This window comes from Botrytis deweyae (assembly GCF_014898535.1).
Source record: "Botrytis deweyae strain B1 chromosome Unknown BDEW_001, whole genome shotgun sequence".
NCBI lineage: Eukaryota > Fungi > Ascomycota > Leotiomycetes > Helotiales > Sclerotiniaceae > Botrytis > Botrytis deweyae.
In genome coordinates this window covers 761,117-780,140 of record NW_024066208.1, presented here as the reverse complement: position 1 = coordinate 780,140, position 19,024 = coordinate 761,117, and the positions used below count along the sequence as shown (strand labels likewise).

General features: G+C 36.4%; 3 protein-coding genes across 3 annotated transcripts; 1 reads left to right on the top strand and 2 right to left on the bottom strand.

Moving 5' to 3' along the window:
- Positions 1-2,180: 2,180 nt before the first annotated feature.
- Positions 2,181-4,950, bottom strand: EAE98_000236 (uncharacterized protein; the record flags this gene model as incomplete). The annotated part of the gene is made up of 2 exons (XM_038947854.1): positions 2,181-2,792; positions 2,848-4,950. 2 exons carry the CDS (start codon positions 4,948-4,950, stop codon positions 2,181-2,183), a joined length of 2,715 nt encoding a protein of 904 aa, XP_038815531.1.
- A 2,324-nt stretch (positions 4,951-7,274) lies between these two features.
- EAE98_000235 (uncharacterized protein) lies at positions 7,275-8,435 on the bottom strand (the record flags this gene model as incomplete). The annotated part of the gene is made up of 2 exons (XM_038947853.1): positions 7,275-8,086; positions 8,138-8,435. 2 exons carry the CDS (start codon positions 8,433-8,435, stop codon positions 7,275-7,277), a joined length of 1,110 nt encoding a protein of 369 aa, XP_038815530.1.
- Positions 8,436-17,843: 9,408 nt separating this feature from the next.
- On the top strand, positions 17,844-19,011 carry EAE98_000234 (uncharacterized protein; the record flags this gene model as incomplete). The annotated part of the gene is made up of 3 exons (XM_038947852.1): positions 17,844-17,880; positions 18,213-18,481; positions 18,535-19,011. 3 exons carry the CDS (start codon positions 17,844-17,846, stop codon positions 19,009-19,011), a joined length of 783 nt encoding a protein of 260 aa, XP_038815529.1.
- Positions 19,012-19,024: the final 13 nt, after the last annotated feature.

Here is a 19,024-nt window from a genome sequence, read left to right as displayed (position 1 = left end):
AACGAAAAGCTCACCGGCAAGTTACATTACATTACCAACAGAACATTTTCCGCGCGGTCAAATTCCGGCCTTTCTTTCACTAGGTACTCCAGGTACTCCCAAGTTCCAACTCTCAGACCTGACCCCCACGCAAGCTCCAACACAGAACAACCAATCACACGCTTCCTCTAACTGCATTACCATATCGTCTTTCAAGTCGCCCCACATACTATTTGTCATTCCAATATATGTTATAGTAAGTGACTCCACAATAACCAAATCATCACACAGCTCTTGTAACTCAGTGGTAGAGTGGGCGATTGCAGTAACACTCTGATAGAAGTCGTTATTACACGTTATCGCCAAGTCGCTTGTTCGAACCAGGCCGGGAGCTTCATTTTTTGGATTTTTGGATTTTTTTTGCTGGTGTGGATGGGAGGGAGGAGTGATGGATGTGCGGGGTGGATTTCTTTTTTGAAGTGTGTGTTTGTGGTTGAGAAACGTGGAGTATGTATGAATTACTACTTCTTACTTGCCACATATTCGCAGTGTAATTGATTCTTTTGAACGAGTAGTAAGTACCTAGTAATTTCTTGCTTTCCACCTGCGCCATGGAATTGCGATTGTTAACCGAAATCCGGATCACCATTGAGGTATACATTCTGCTATTATATTTCCTTGAAATCTATAGATAGCAATTAGAGACATACGTATATATATGTATATCTATCTATTACAACAAATTAGCTTTCCCACTCTCAATATTCAGCGTACATGTAGATGTTCTTCTTTCATCTATCTACTCATCTCTCTCTCTCTCTCTCTCTCTCTCTCTCTCTCTCTCTCTCTCTCTCTCTCTAACCTCAAAACTCAGCTATACCAACTACGTTTGCGATCTTTCCATTTTTTAATTTCTTAAAAAAAAACCTCTTCCTCTTTTGAATAGTATAGAAACAATAAGTATTCTTAATAAACTCTCTTCATAACAATTCTCTACACCTACTAATTATATATACTACAAATTCCTCCCATCGTCTTCGTCTTCCCTCGCATCCCTTCAACCCATTTCGCAGCGTCGAATTTAAATTTCCCATCGTAAACTCTATATCATATCGTACCCTTCCTAGATTTCTCATTCACTCATGATGTGGTGAAAATGTATTTCCCCCCGTCCCTTGTTTCGCTTTATCACTTTTATATTCCGGATCGATAATTTCTTTTCCTTGATTTTTCCCGCGTCCATCTGTACTTGTCTCCTTCGCTTCTTCGCTGGGACCGTGGGTTTCTTGATAAAGAGTACATGTAATCAGTAGAATCACATCTCAACAACCAAACCAATCATTTCTTCTCATCTTTCTATATATGTACCTAGTTGCACATCTCGCTATATAAACGGAACGGATTATTTACTTTTCTCGTCTGCGTCTTCGAACGTATCGAAAGTCATGGTAATGAAATCTTTTATGTGGGTGCTCGAATGCTTTCTCTGTTCATTGTAGATAGTTCGCGCTGGCGGGCTGAGTTATGGAGATGGTGTTTTGAAGGGTTGTGTGGGTGGGGATGTGAGTTGATGATTGCTTATTGGACCTTGGGAAGGTATGGTGAGAGAGAGATTCGTTGGACATCGGAGTAGGTAGGTAGGTAGCGTTGATCGTGATGACTTCGCTTGAAAGTTAGATTTACTTGGTGAGAAAATTTGAAGGTAGTTGCAATTGAAAGGCAGAAGCTTAATAGAAAGCTCTCTTGACTTGTCAAATCATGTCAATAGGTATGTATGTAATCAATCTATTCTGCCAAACCTAAGCATATTCTACGAGGGTGAGCAATCACATATCGGTATTTTGGTAATCTTTCATGTAGAATGAAGAAAAAGCGGAAACGTCAATTAAAATCAGGAAAATCAAAGGGATCATAAGATAGATTTTGCATTCCGGATTGAATCGATATATTTTGGGTTTCTACGTGAAGTCTACTGAACTTCCGAGCCGAGCATCGAAAACAGGAAACCCTTCTTCCATTTGCTGGCTTTCCATTTTGTCATATCTAGCCCGATAATATATGTGACAATCTCAGAAATCGAGCACGTTTGAAATCACTTGTCTAAGATCCCGAGTTCTGGGTCTGGCCACTAAAACGCGAATCTACATCCCCTCCTTTCTCCCCAGCAATTCTCAGAAAGTGAACCCAAACACCTCCAGAACCTAACGCACATGAGCATTCTGACGACAAAGACCCATAGCACAACTATTATCCGACCATCCCAAACGAAGATCATCCATCCACCAAAGTTTCGGTTCGCCCGCCACCGTCGCATTCATGAGAAAATGCGTTAAATCCCTAAAACTCGGTTCCAAGTCCACGGTTGTCAAAACGCAATTCGCAAGTTCGGGACACGCGGGAACATGGATGATTTGTTGGGTGACTTGAGAGGTCTTTTGAGAAGCCTCGTCGTACTTGTATCCCGTAAATGTGAAATCGCATGAAGGACCCGTGGAATCGCAACCGAGTGATGCTCCGTAGAGATTGAAATTGAAACATCCGGTGAGTCCTTCGTCGCCACTTCTTATTTGCCCTGAGAAGATATGGTCTGCGGTATTAGCGCCTGTTTTTCTATCTGAGGAGTTGGCTTGGAAGTTGGGTATGAATTCGAGGAGGAGTGGTTTTGAAGATGGGAAGAAGGGGAGACGTTTTGGTGGTGGAATGACTGTGAAACCATCGGAGAAGAGAAATTGGTGGTAGGGATTGAATAATGGTTCCGGCTGGACGTCAGTATCGCTTGCGTTAAAGACGGACGATGTTGGGACGTCATCGAACTGTTTGGATGTTTGATTAGTTGCTGGATATTACATTTAGTGAAGATAGACTTACAGTCAATACGAAGTCTCCACGCTCTCCGCAGTTTGTGGGTGTGGCTGAGGAAATGATGCTTGTGGATGTAGAGGATGTTGAGTTGGGGAAAGTGACGGAACTTGATCCTTCAATCACTGGAATGAAAGTGGATGTTGACGCGGTTGTAGACAATGAACTTGATTGGAATGTTGAAGTGGCATTGATTACCGGAATCAAGATTGAGCTTGAAGTAGACTTCGATAAGGAGGAGGCGTAAGATGTTACATTAAAGCCGGAGGTTAAGGTAAAGCTAGGCGTTGAATCTGAGCTAGAGGTTGGAGTATATGTAGAAAGTGAAGTATCCTTAGACAACGAATTCGAGCTGGAGATTGAAGTCGGCAACGAAAATGACGAGGTGTAAAATGTTGCATTGAAGCTGGGAATTGAGGTAAAGCCAGATGTTGAAGTCGAGCTAGAGGTTGGAGTATATGTAGAAGATACAGTATCCCTAGACAACGAAATCGAGCTGGAGATTGATGTCGGCATCGAAAATGAAGAGTCCGAAGTTGTCGAAGTGGCAAAAACAGAATTGAAAGTTTGAGTAGCGGCTTGTGATTCCCTAACTCCAGTCAAAGTAGTCAGAGACCCAGTTGTAACCAACGTAGATGTATTGAAGGTCGATTCCAATGCTGTTTGCGACGTTGAATTCCACCCCCCGGAGTTGGAGGCAATACCGGTAAATATTCTACCTGAAGCTGATTGAGAAACCACAGATATTGGAGAAAAGACGGTATGAGTGGCCAACGACGAAACTGAGTTGAAACTAGAGCTAGCAGTCAATGATGGCGAGGGCTCAATAAAAATTGGTAAAATGGTCGATGGAGCTGAGGCGACTGTCCAAATCCCCGTCGAATTGCCCCCACTACTCAAAACCTCCGAAGGGGAGCCCGAAGGCAAAGGTGTGGTTGTCCAACTCGCCGGTACGGGAGTTGTATATGGTAAAGGAGTGACTAGCTTAATACTGCTCTCAGAGACATCAGGTCTAGATATGGTTAGGCTTGGGACAGAAGACAAACTCGAAAGTGGGTTTGCAGTAGTAGAAAGATTGCTGGCCATAGACGAGAGATTGAAAGAAAGTGTCGAGGTAGAAATTACTGCAGTTGGAAGAGTTACCGATGCGAATGTGGAAGTACTGGAAATGATTGTTCCGTTGGGAGATGCGTAATTTGTACTGGACTGGGAAGAAATAATTGCGCTGGCTGATGTAAATGTAGATTTACTACTAGCGGTTGTGGTTGAAAGTAGAGTTGAGAGAGGAACAATGGTTATTTCTGTGGTGGTTAATGTAATTACCACATTACTGCTGGGTGCTGGCTGAATTGTAATCGGTGAAGATGATTGGGAAGTAGTTGGTAGAGGTGTAGACGCTTTTGTTGACAAAATGACAGGCTCATCGGTAGATGTTGATTTGGTTTCGGTTGTCATTGACGACGATGGAGTTAATGGTAGAGTTGACAGTGGAATCACCGTTTCTGTTGATATGATCACAGACTCACTGCTGGAGGATTTTGTCAAAGAGTACGAAGAGGAGGAAGCCGGAGATGAAGTAGTCGGAAGAGGTATAACAGTTTCTGTGGATATAACCACAACTTCACTGCTAGACGCGGATGTCGATGCAGGTGGAGGTGGAATCGATACAGGAACCACTGTTATAGCACTCGTAATGACGACGAAAGATTGACTTGGAGCGCTAGTTGGCGTTTGTCCATTCAACCAGCTAGTTGTACCTTCGACGACTATGAAGGAAAAGACGTCACTGGATGACTGAGGGATTTGTCTTACTCCAGCGGCGGTCTCAATTGATCCAGTAAATCTTGATGGTTGGGAAGCTTCGATAGTTCGAGTTGATTCCGAAAATCCAACTGACGAATAGGTGGAAAAGGTGGTTGCGAAAAAGGGAGGGAGAGATGTATCTGCGATGATTTGTGCCATGCGGTTGCTTGCTACGGCAGTTGGAAATGGAGCAGGAGTTTCAGAGCAGGGAGCGTAAACAGTGACGGTAGATTCGATGTGACCATACTGAGGAGCTGCAACAGCAGTTCCACATATGGCCCATATTGCGATGAGGAAGTTCAAAATCATGTTGTAACATTTATTGATTACACTGCGATTCTGATCGTCTGAGACTGAATGAGCGACGAAAAGAAGATTGTTGTTTTCGAAGAAAGGCTGAGGGGGTAGAAATTGAAACTAATTTGTTGATTTGTTGGCTCGTTGCCGCAGTGAATTTCAACCACGACGGTATATCCCGCTCGATAAATTTCTTTGGGCGAGCCAATGAGTCCTTTTGGACTCATCATTTTCATATCAATGTTCCTCAGCTTCTTGAATAATGAAAAGCTGAAATCGGCATCAATCCAACGAGACTGCAATGGTGATAACCCTAAGTACATACATAGCATCTTCGTCCTTTACTCCCCATTCATCACTTTAATGACCTCTCAAGATGCCTAATCACTTACAGACATCATTTTATTCTCAGCTCACAATATACAGTAAGCAGAAATAGACCCTCCAGATCCGACGCCAGCTTTCAGTCTCAGTCAGCCAGATATTTGACATTCAAAGCCCAAGATTCAAAACTCTGAATATTGCCTCATCGAATATTTACACACCATTAGACATGTATCGAAGTCAACACTCAAGCTTATCAAAAATCATAAGTCAGATATACAGCAGAGTGGTAAGACCAGTACCTGATGTGTATATCTTAGCACGCAGCACTGATGACTTTCAGTGAACAATGTCAGTAAGATGAGAACATATACTTTCCGTATGTAGCTTCTTCTGCTAGAATTTGAAGTTCTTAATAGATGAATGCGTATGAGAATTCATGGTTCCACTAGGTACTCAAACAACTTGTCCATAAGAGGAGCAGAAAGCAGCAGCTCTGAGAATATAGCCCGGTGGTTATGTTCAAAGGCAGGCCCTCCAACAACTTGAGGGGATCAAGCATTGCACATTGCAATCCAAGACTCCACACGACAAGAAGTCAAGAAGTCAAAAAGTCAAGAAGTCAAGACCAGAAGACTTTTCTTCATGTCGATGAACCCTCTCAAGCGAGACCAAGAGTACGTACGAGTACCTCGAACAACAGATCAACTTATCGAAAACTATCGAGAACGAAGTTCTACTCTAATAAGCATTCCATATCACATCAACACTCGAATCCAAGTTCCTACCTCAAGGAAATCTCATCAATGAATAATCCCCAAAAACCAAAAGATCACATCCTCAAACTCTCACCTTGAATATGCCCCACGGACTACATCCTCTCGCTGTCATGTATCGAATTAGCCCTAAACATTTACCTTACATACCTAGGTAGTATCTTCCTATAATTCCAAAGAGCCGCATCCTCCAATCTATAGTTTCCACAAACATGTGTTAGTACATCATCCACTACCAGATGTAAATGCTGCCTTGATTACTTTCCTACAAGATCACTAACTCAAACCCCAACCTCACAGAAATCAATTACCTATCCCATTACATCTCATTCCACTTACACATCCATCATCACTCATCACTCATCCCTCGTCCCTCAACCTCCCCTTCTCGACATTGCCCTCTTCCCTCCATACATCCCAATCCCCCCACGTCGTCCCAACCCACAACCCAGCCACACCGCCACACCGCCACACCTCTCCTCCCACCTGCACCTGCAACTCCAAACTCCAAACCCACACCAAACACCACCCGTTTCAGCTCATCCTATAAAAACCCCTCCCTCACCTCCCCCCTCCTTTTTAATATATACACATACCTATGCACAACATATGCAACGCAGCTAAGCGCCACCCGTCTGATCTACCGTCTGAGGTATGTGATACCGAAGCGTAGGATGTTTTATCTTACCCGGGTAGTAGTGTGTATTGTGAGATAGGATGACAGGTCGTTGATTTTGTGTGGAAGTTCAGATCATTTGTTCATTCGAAATATTCAGATGGGATGGAGGTGTGGGAAGTGATCGACAGTTGCTTGTGAATTTTCTTTTTAATATTACATTCGTGACATCCAGCGTCCAACTACTCTACACTACAATACAATATAATAAACAAATAGGATATCTATTATGTGTGACATTCGTAAACAATTCCTCAACTCATCGTATCGCATCAAATACATGATGCATATTTCCCATCAAGGTATAATAAGTCATTCATCCGCGCACTCATCCATCGCAGAGTACTAACACCCAATGCATCTGCCCCCATGAAGAAAATAATGTAAGAAAAGAGAAGAAGGAAATAAAACACCTTTCCTTTCCTTTCTACCCAATCCCCAAGCCCTTGCTTTGCCTTACCTATATTAATGATTTTGACTCGTACTCGAGTATCTTCAACCTCTTTTTCTCTGTCCATAAGACACCAAATATCTTGTACCTCCCGGATTCAACAAGAAATCTATGCAATAAATTCAAGTCTCGAGCGGCGTCTCTTTCCATTATTTCCTCCTTTACCTCCTTGTGCATTGGCACCGCTATTCTTTCCACCCTGTCCCTTATTCCCACCCTGTGCATTCGCCGTATTAGCTGCTTTTGCCGAAGTGCTCGCCGTACTAGTTGCTTTTGTAGCTTTGCTCGTAGCACTAGCTGCATTAGCATTTCCCTTGGCAGCTGAACCCTTCGAACTTGCAGCTGCAGCTGAGCTTGCCACCGAGTTGTTAGGCCCAGCAGCCACTGCACTTGCCGCTAAAGCAGCAGCAGCTTGACCACCAGATCCATCATTTGAAGCTGCATTTTCAGTGGTACCTGAACCGGTAACTACGAATTTAGTGCAGTCGTCCGCGGTACCGCGCTGGGCGACAGGCATGATGACTGGTTGATGATTGGATGAAGAAGCCATTGTGCATACACGGTAGTTTCCAGCCGGGAGACCACCGGTCACGACAGCGGAAAGAAGACCATTACCATTTCCTGCGTCGTTGATACCTTTAAAGAAGGCAAACTGGGTGGCGTCGAGAGCTTTCGTGGGGTTCAAAGAACTGCCGAGATCTTGGACAGTGACGTGGGTGTGGCCAATTACTTTACCGCCGGAGAGATCTTGGGGTGCAGCGAAGTAGGTAGAATCCGCGTTGGTGAAGGATCCGGCCACGAGATTTGACATTTGAACTGTGATGTTGAAGGTGGTGTCTGATGGGATGCCTTTTCCACCTGTTGGGGGATTAATGATGGTCGAAGAGACCATGGCGGTCTTGGCAGGAAGTTTTCCCATTGCTATTTGTGATTAGATGCGTGTCTACTAGATCTAGTCCACAGATAACTTACGAATACCGTTACATGATCCTGTAGTAACTTGTAGACCATTTGTCAAAGTTGAACCAGAGCAAAAGTTGATAAAGTTGTTCTTCGAGGTTGCTGATTTCGCTTGTCCAACCTCTGCTGCACCAATTTCTCCTGAACCATCCGCGAATGAACCGCTCTGAATAGCATTTGATGCTAATGTAAGGGATGCATCGTTTCCACTGGCAGCTGTAGCAGCGTCTTTTGTCCCCTTTTGCGGTGATGGAATTGCCGCTACAACACTTATCAATGCAGCTACACTTGCGATTTTGCTGATATGCATTGTTTTGATCTAAAGCTTGGAGTTATAAGTGGAAATAATATTGTGGTATAAATGAATGAAGACCGTCGAGGTGTGAGAGATCGTGAAAATTAGATGCACGGTCAACGTGATCTACTTGACTGGCAAGATAGAATAGAGGTAAATTAAAAGAGAGAAACAGTAAAAGAGAGGAACCCGCCAAAGAACTTTGAACAGAGAGAGAAGAAGAGATTGCTTGGGACGAGGTTGAAGGAAAAGAAGAAGACGAAGCGTCTATACTTATTCTTATTTCTTGGCATTGCGGCATCTGTGAATGTAGTGTAACTTCAAGTGGATCAAGAAAAGGATAGACGGAAGTGATCATAATTCTGCTGCGTATATTGGCAATGGAGATCCCGCTGTTGCATAAGAAGCTTTGAAACCAGACATGAGGTCGAAGTTGTCGCAGCGCGTGGAGTACCTGTCATCTGAAAAAAGAGAAGGAAGTATGTAGAAATATCAGACGAGGATTCTAATCTGGGTCTATACTGATCTCAACTAAGTCGTGAACATGGACTAGCTTGCTTGAAATGGGATGAAATGGGGGAAATGTCGATACGAAGGTTGGCTGTGTTTGGGTTGATTGGAAACCGTTGATGTCTGAAGTGCAAGGGTGGTAAAACTCGCCAACCTTCCGATAAGCATGAAAATAGTTGACGTCTAATCGGATGATCGAAATCATTAGGAATAACAGGAATTCACGATGTATTCAATTGATCAAGGGCAGGAGTATGTATGAGATATCAAATATGAACATCAAGACGTTTGGAATTATGGTGGTGATGATGTGATGATAGCAATGGTAGCAACGGTAGCAATGATTTGTCATCTGATGTCGTTGAAAGAAGAGTTGAAGAGTTGAAGAGTGAATACCTAGTAGTGAAGAGTGAAGAGTGAAGAGTGAAGATGGAGAGTGAGTGAAGAATGATTTTGGATTTTGGGGTCACGATAAGCTTGAAGTGAAGAGTGGATTTTTAATGTGAATACTGCCAAGGTAAGGTCACCGGTGGGTTCAATTGACCCTGAAATTGGTCCTTGCTTCACTACTACCACCACTAGGTACTATAATTAGAGTAATTAAAGTTTGGCTCACCAGCTCAAACAACAAATGCAAGTACACTTGAACACAACATCTACAGCATTTCTTTGGATATAACCTCTCAATCAACTGTACTCACACTCTCGAAGATTGTTCTGTATCTCTGGATGATAATCTAATCATCATGACCTTCACATCAATCACCAAAAGAAAACCTTCTCCATCTTGAACTAAGACTCCGCAAACTACGATATCAGATGAAGCTGCCAACCGAGCTATGCTGAGGGACTGAGTCTCCTTAGCAGCTTACCTACATCCGAGCATCTTGGGGTTTGAAGTTTCAGACACCGAGGATCATAATGATAAGATATCAGATTATTGATCGGAATTAGGGTTAAAGCTGTACTCTATGGCCGCTACGTTGTGTCAACAAGCCGAAATATTGCTTGCAAGACCTTGGATCTTAGCATCAGGATCTGACAGCATGGGGATCAGTCAAGTCATGTCAATCAATCACACACCATGCACCAAGTCAGAAAATATATCCCGCAGTCAAAGTCAATTCCGTGCAGGACATTATTATGAGATACTATATCGATCCAGATTTTAATGCTATTCGGAGCAAAGGCAACGTCGATTTTGCTACGAGCTTTTGTTGTTCATTACAAGCGTCACCCTCATGCTCATCTATACACCTTTTCCACTCTTCGAAAACCTACATTTGGCATCACCAGAGAACATTTTCAATGACATTTTGACGTCATGAAATGTTCCACTCTTCAATCATCATATCTATTGCATTGACTGTTACCGTTTTGAACGGTAGAATATTGGCAGCTGTCATCCGAGTTAGCAAATTTTCATTAGGTCCTCGTCTCAGGTCGTGTTACAGAGATCCGATAAGGCTCATTGATTCCAGGATGCTTATACACTGACCCCGAGCCAAGCATTTTCACCGTTGTTCCCCGTCGGGTTTCAAGCATTTTATGACAACCTAATCCTTAGCATCAGTTTGTCTTGGATCGATTCTTATCATATGTTCTGTGAGCGCAGATATGGTAGAATGATTTCGGATTAGGGAACCGTGTGCTTGAAATATCTTCAGACAAAAATTTATACTCGATGGCTAATCATGATTACCATCTGCTGAATATTGATTTTCAATCAGACCGATTTAAAGCTCCATCTCTCCACCCCTTACCCTCCTTTCAAACATCATCAGTGACAGTTGCACTTTTATCTTCAACGTTGGAAGCATTGACCGAATGCAATCATCAAGTTCACAAATCGTATTCTCAACATTCTCACAATGTTCTTCACAAAACAAAACGAACGATAGGCCAATAACTATAAATCTCTTGAAACTTTAACTTACAGTTCACTGCTCTTGGCATGGTTCTATCGAAAGTTGCAGAATTCAGGTTATTCAGTAGGTTGATGTCGATACAACAAGGATTGAAGCTTGGCTATATAAAACTCAGTTACTCCCATATTATGTATTGAACGAAGGGATGCTGTCAAAAGCAAGCCGTCATTCATTATATGTTTTTGATACAAAGCAGAGTCGAAAATGTACCACGGTGTACTCGATTGACCTGCGTGTCTTTAAACTTCCGCTGAGGCGTGGTTCCGCACAACAATTGCACAGCATACAGTTGCTATCGATTCAAAGAAGCAACATCAAATTGCGGTGAAGACCTAGGGAATAGCCTCAATCCTATGTTTCTTTATCGACGAACAAGACATGGGATGGCTGTTATGGTGGGGTCGGGCGGAAGTTCTACGGCAAATACTGAGGCCGATAACGCGCATTTGAACAATACTCCAAAAATAGATTTCTGCCTATCCAAAAAGTGTATTTAGTATATAATGGTGTATGAATAAAGATTTAAATTATCTATCATCGTATCGTTTATGTAATATAATGCTTTTCTCCTTTAGACTTTATGAAACTCACTATTCTATATCTTTATAAATTTTGGATTCTTCTCAATCCTTTCCTAATTATTATATTCATTTTTATTTATATAATCATTATAAATAAACTCTATACTCTATTAGAACTTTATAAAGAATCAATTCGAAAATGATTCTCCGATAGTTATAATATTGATACTATTCAATAGTTACTTTCTATTGAATTTAATATCAACATTATACTCACAATTATTAAAAGATATTATAGAAATTAAGACCTCAATCGAAAACCTAAAATTGATTATAATACTTTTATAATAAAAAGTAAAATTACAATATATTTCACTTTACTATTTAATAATCAAAAAATAAAAATAGTTTTCAAAGCAAATAGATATAATATATCTATATATTATATTATGAAGATATACAAATCACTTAATCTTTTTCAAAAACTTTTATTTGAAAAGTAATACAAATAGAATTAACAACTCTTCAATATTCTAAAAAATAATATCAAGTTGGGGTATATTCGAGGATATAATAAAAGATTATTATATACTTATTTTTGAAAAAAAGAAAAACTTATTTCAAAATATAATATTTTTTTTTTTTATTCAAAATTCAATTTATATTAATATTCTATATTTGTTTTAAAAACATATTGATTTATATACTTTGAATTATAAATTCTAAAAATATTCATAAATATACTAAAAAACTTCAATCCGTTTGTAAGAAATATCGAATCTCTAGTCCGAACTTTTTCTAATTTATCAATAAATATAATAAATTTATTATTATTAGAATCGAGATTTATATATATATTAATGTGTATTTACAATTTATTATATAGATATATATGAAAATAGCTAATAAATATTCTGGATTAGTTATATATTAATATTTGATATAATACTCTAAGAGTAATATCATATCAAGATTTTCTAGAGCAAATAAAGGAATAAAGCTTTTCCTTATAACTGAAGTTTATTTTACATTTTTTTATAAAGTTGATAAAAGTATAAAAAAAATTAAGGATTATTTTTAATTCAAAAAGAGTATTAAAAATCAATATATTGAAAATTGGTGGTAAGAATTTTAAATATTATTATTATATTAATAGCGAGTATATATCCTTATCCCTTATCTTTTTTATGGGGATAGTTGAAAATTTTTCTTGATCCATTATAACTAATCTAATTTTTTTAAACTTTTTTGTTTTTTTATTTATTATATAATCAATTATTAATATTATTTAAAATTATTTTAAAAAATTAATAAATCAAAAACAATTTTATAAAGATTAGTATAGAGATTGGATTGCAATTCTTATAATTCATATTAAATGAATAAGAGAAGAAGTAGATGGATATATAGATATTTAGAATAGTTATAATATTTGAAAGAATAAAAATCAACTTTATTATGTTACGGGTAAACCTTTTATATTATATTAATATCTTTAAGAAAAATACATAAATAAAGAAAAAGCAATATTATCTAAACTTTACAAAAAGCTTTTAAAAGATTGTAAAGTTTAGGATATATTGTTTATTATATTATGAATTATATATTTAATTAATTTTAAAGATATTAATGAATACCTTTTCTTAGCTACTATTAAGTTCTGTAAGGATTTTATTTAGAGTTTTGAATATAATTTGAATATTATAAAACCAAGCAATAAAATAAAGTAAGGAAAGCTTATATATATATTAGTGTATTATTTTTTATACAAATATCTTTAAAGATATATTGATTCGAATTAAGAATTATTTTTATACGAATTTTTAGTATCTGATAATGGCTATAATGAAATAATAGAGAAAGGAGGAGCTGTAAGTAAGATAATATATAATAATCTAGTTTTTATATAAACTCGAAAACGATATGAAAAAGAGATTGTTTTAAATAAGAATATAGATTATTTAATTAGAAATAAATCTAAAATTAAGATTGAGAATAATGGAATATCAGATTGAGGTTGAGTTAATCTGGGCTTAGAGATTTGATTTATTTATATATTTTATATTTCTCTTTTTATTATTACTTATATAATCGATTATTTTATTTATTTTTTATATATTTATAATAAATTAATTCTCGAATCAAGGTTTTGAATAAATACCTTTTTGTTTTATTAATAAAAAAAAATATTATATATCTATTAGTTTCTGTATTTATTATAGTATAAGCAATTCGAATATCGATATCGAGATTATATTAATCTCTTCTAATATTTTTTCTATATTGAATTCAATTTTTACTTTTCCTAAATTTTATATAAAAAGTGAAAACGATTAATAAAAAGCTACTTTATTATTGGAATATATAATAAATATATTTCGAAATAGTATATAGTTAGATAAATAAATAATTAAATATATGAATTAATGAAAAAGGGAGAAAGTAATAAAAGAGAAAGGGCTATATACTGAAAATATTATTATATACTTTAAAAATATAAGTTTAACGAAAAAATCAGATTTAAGATTTAAAAACAAAAAAAATATTCTTCAATTCACTAATACCAAATTCACTATTAATATATTCTAAACTAAGATTATATATCTTTATTCTAATCTTAATACTATAAAAAATAATTTCAAAATATTCCCAAAATATATATTAATAGATTAATTATACCTTTTTATTCTTTTTATAGTTTTCTTTCTTATTTGAATTAATTAAAAGAATTGAATTATACAAAAACTAATAAATATATAAGTAAATTCGTATCAATTTTCAATAATTGTTCGTTCAACAATTTATATATCTAATTACAAAACGAAATACTTTCTTTACTTATTAAAAATACTCACTAAACATAATCACAAAAATCTAATAAATATTAGTATTTTATTAATAATTCTGAAAAAATCCAATTCGATAATTTATCGATAATTCTAGCTGAGTATAAAATACTCGCAAATCATACTTTCCAAAATATTAATATACTATATAGATTCTTAGAAAATAGAAAGATTTTTAAAAAGAAAAGGAATTCTTATTCTATATTTCTTTTAATAAAACAAAATATTACTAATTATAACTTTTAAAAGATAGATAAAAGCTCTTATACAATTAAGCAATTTTCTAATCCAGATCCCCCAATCAAATTCAAATTAGATAATTTAAAAAGACTAATATCAAAATCCGAACACCTTTTCACCCCTCCAATCAAAAGAAAGCCTATTGATAATATCAAAATTAAGATTGAATTAATAGAAAAATATTTAAAGAAAAGAATTAAAACAATCTCTTTAAAGGGGAATATATCTGAAGTGGATAATGCTTAAATGATTTAGGATGTATCTGAAAATATATCTGGGTCTATACTTGATAATGATACCTCAAAAAGTACATTTTCAATTATATTATTCTTATTAATAAATTATATACTATTAATTGATTAATTAAATATATTAATTAATATAAAGAATATATAAATCATTAATACTTTACCTACTAATAACGAAAACCTTCCCTTTAATAAATTTGAACTTTCTTAATCTCTCTTTCAAAATAATCTAATTGATATTATAGATAACATCCCAATATCTCAAATATCACAATATATTAGATCTAAAAATAATTTATTTAGATGTAGTTTTTATAAAGATTTAATTAATAGGAAAACTAATAAAAAAAAACAGATATGAATAGAATAAAATTTAAATACTCTTTTTCTTTATTGATTCAAAGTTATTTGTTATAATTATCTGATTTCTTATTTTGTATAATCAATATTCTATATATTTAAATAATAATTGTAATCAAATTTTATTATTTCTTGAATAAATATAAGAAAAAAGGTTTATATTCCTTATGCTTTTGTTTGAACTGGTTTCAGTCTTTTCTTAAAAAATAAAATTTTAATTCCCATATCTGATATATATAATATATATATTAATAAGGTATTAGTAATAAATAATTCAAAACAAAAGATATTAATATTATCAATAAAAGCTTCTCTGTAAGTATATATTGATTATTTTTATTCTCAATATATTATATTATTTCTTATTATCGATCTCAATTACTTATTTTTTATAGCTATTAATAAATCGATATGATTTAGAGCAAGTTATATATCTTCTAGAATATATTATTATATTTACTTTAGGTATCTCTAGTGGTACTATAAATTCGTTGGGATTTGTATTACATATAGTATATACTCTGTTTTTGTTTTGTCTCTTGCAATTTGTATATACATTTCGAAATTATTCTTTTAGCTTTATACAATTCACAAAAATACCTTCTTGCTTAGTATACTTTTAATAAGGATATTGTTTTATAGTACTCTTAAAAAAGAGATTAATAAATAATAAATAAATACTATAGAATTATATACATATCAAGATTGGATAATTAATGCTTCAATAATACGAATATTATATAAAAACTTATTTAAGCTATCCTTATTCCAAAACTATACCTTATATTAAATCTTCTTCTCAAAAAGCTTTAAATAATTTATATATATAGAATAATACTTTAATTAAAAAATGATTAATAAATAGTATATCAAAGGTAAATAGAGGATATTGTATAAACTTAAGAGAGCAATCAATACATCGATTTCTATTAACAGGGATTGGTTTGAAGAATATAGGTTCTATTAAGTTATCTCTATTTCCCGAATCTGGGAATAAAGAAATAGATTAGTAGGGAGGAGGATTATTGACAAGAACAAAACCAGAGGCTATTTTATTAAATCGATCGTATAATTTAATACTAGTATTTCGGAATTGATTCGAAGATTTTTTATAAAATAATTGATAGATTTAATTGTTTATTTACATTAAGTATATTTATTTATTCTAAGATTATATATACTAAAAGGATTATATAAGCTCTATAGAAATAATAAAAAGAAAGATCTATTTTTATATTAAAGTCTAAAATATAATAATATTATTATTATTATTGTTATATTCAAAAAATAAAGATATACTATTGTTGATTGCTATGGTAATATACAAGAAAAACGCGATCTATACGATACAATTATTTTTTCCAAGATTTCTATAGATACACCATACAAATTTTAGAAAATAAAATTGTATTAGGCAGAAATCTATTTTTGGAGTATTGTTCAAATGCGCGTTATCGGCCTCAGTACAAAGGCAGGTAACACAGTAGGATATGGGAATTGAGAAAGATGCCATTGCCAAGTCCAAACCCACCATCTTATCGCGGATTCCACAGCGTAAGCACACGAGCTATACCTCTGACACCCGAAGGAGTTCCGGTGGTTGTACAACTGGCTGAGGATGACCCGAGACATTGGAATGATGAGTGAGCACTGACAAAGTCCCCGAAGTCGATTTTTTCGAGATCATCGTGGGGCGGAAGTGATGCAATTAGGGTTGGTGCCTTGCATATTAACGTGTGGTGCACTGGTGCGTGCTGTATTCGGTCTGTGCTAATACTGCTTTCACCATGGTAGTAATGGAAATCTACTCATAGAATCCAGAGTTAATAAGGCACCTTGAGTTCGGACAATCACGACTCCGGACATGGTGGAACTTGGTGAAAGACATCTATGATAAGAAAGTATCACTACGACTACGCCTTCGCCGAAATTTGCCCACAGTACAATCTCATCTCATCTTGCTGAGGCTCAACATGAGGGGCATGCCTGTCGTGTGCTACCGATTTTTCTATGGCGTTGCTCTACCAAGACTTGGCTCGTGCAACGATGACCCCTTCTTACCGGTCACCGCATGCAAGTCATGATAAAATGTAACATGAAAGAGTCTGAATGGAGTCTTGAGAACAATGTTAAGGGAATGTGAAGACTGTACAAAGGAGAGAACATTGTCCGATGTTCATGGTATTACATTGTTCGAAATTTTCTTTGGTTTAACAGGCTCAATAGGTGCATATGATATCAGCGCTAGGTCCCCCCATAACTTAGCTAGTAGCTACTCAGTGAACTTGTGGCACAGCACTGACTGATGTTTTCGAGATGATGGATGACTTTTTTCCATTCGTAACTTTTCCCTTCTATCCTTCGACCTTTTCCCTCAAAACTCACACTCATCCATCCATACGCACATCCACCCACACACACACACACATTCATCCCACTTTTGCAGTCAAAATATAAATTTATTTCTTAGGATTGATTCACGAACGAGCCAACCACCCTTCTGTATCACAACAACTGTACAATAAATTCGATTCTCGACTTCTCTTCTTAAGATTTTGTTGGCATATACATTTATTTCCTGTTACAACAAGCAATACATACATACATTGACAGCGTTCTTTCCATCCACCCGTTGTGAAGGATTCTCGACATCAAACCAATCGACTTTGAGACCACCAAATCAAAAGCACCCAATATTCGTATGCGAGCACCTCACAATTCCGTTACACCTGCATCGAAACCTTTATTAATGGAACCGCAAATAGGTACAATGTCTTCTCCAGAACCAAGAGTCGTAAAGCGACCAAGTAAGATTCTTTTTTGTTCCTTGAATTTTGTTCTCTTATCGTCAATCGCGTCCTCTTGAAATTTTACATGGGCAATTTCCTTCCCGCACCAATTCAGCGGGTCGCGCCGCTCTATAAAAGCAAAGGGAAAAAAATATTTTCAATCAATTGTTGAACTTTACCAACCACACTTATATTATTCCTGTCAACTCGCACAATTATTTGAATCATTCACCAATCCATCGGTACTGCGATAAAAGAATACATCTTTTTCTTTCAATCCAAACACTCTTTTGGAAGCATTCAACATTACTTCTGCCATCCCATCCACTGACATTTATTCGCAATGGCAGGAACTCAATCAGAACCCCCTCCAAGTCTTCCTCAAGTCATCGCAGAACAGCATGTTCCTATACCTTCAACCGATAAAGATTCGCAAAGATTGATTGTCGTTCTCTCCAATGCCAGTCTCGAAACTTATAAACAATCTTCGGGTGGTGGAAGACCTGGCGCCCGTCCCGCAGAGGAAAAATACTCTCTTCTCAACAGTGATGAGCACATTGGTATTATGCGCAAGATGAATCGAGACATCAGTGATGCCCGACCTGATATTACACATCAGGTTCGTATATAATCAAGAAAATGATCAGTCATTTCAATACTGACCTATCGCAGTGTCTTCTCACCCTCCTCGACTCGCCGATCAACAAAGCCGGCCGACTTCAAATCTACATTCATACCGCCAAGGGAGTTCTCATTGAGGTCAGCCCAACGGTCCGAATTCCACGTACCTTTAAGCGTTTTGCCGGTCTGATGGTTCAACTCTTACATCGCCTCTCTATCCGATCTGTCAACTCTCAAGAAAAACTCCTCAAGGTTATTACGAACCCGATCACCGACCACCTACCTCCCAATTGCCGAAAAGTTACATTGAGTTTCGAATCACAATTGGTCCGTGTTCGGGATTATGTGGAGACATTGGAGCCGAAGGAGAGCATTTGTGTATTTGTTGGTGCCATGGCAAAGGGAACAGATAACTTTGCAGATGATCTAGTGGATGAGAAGATCTCCATTAGTAATTACAGTCTTTCTGCAAGTGTGGCATGCAGCAAATTCTGCCACGCTGCGGAGGATGCATGGGATATTATTTAGACTATTCCGCTGT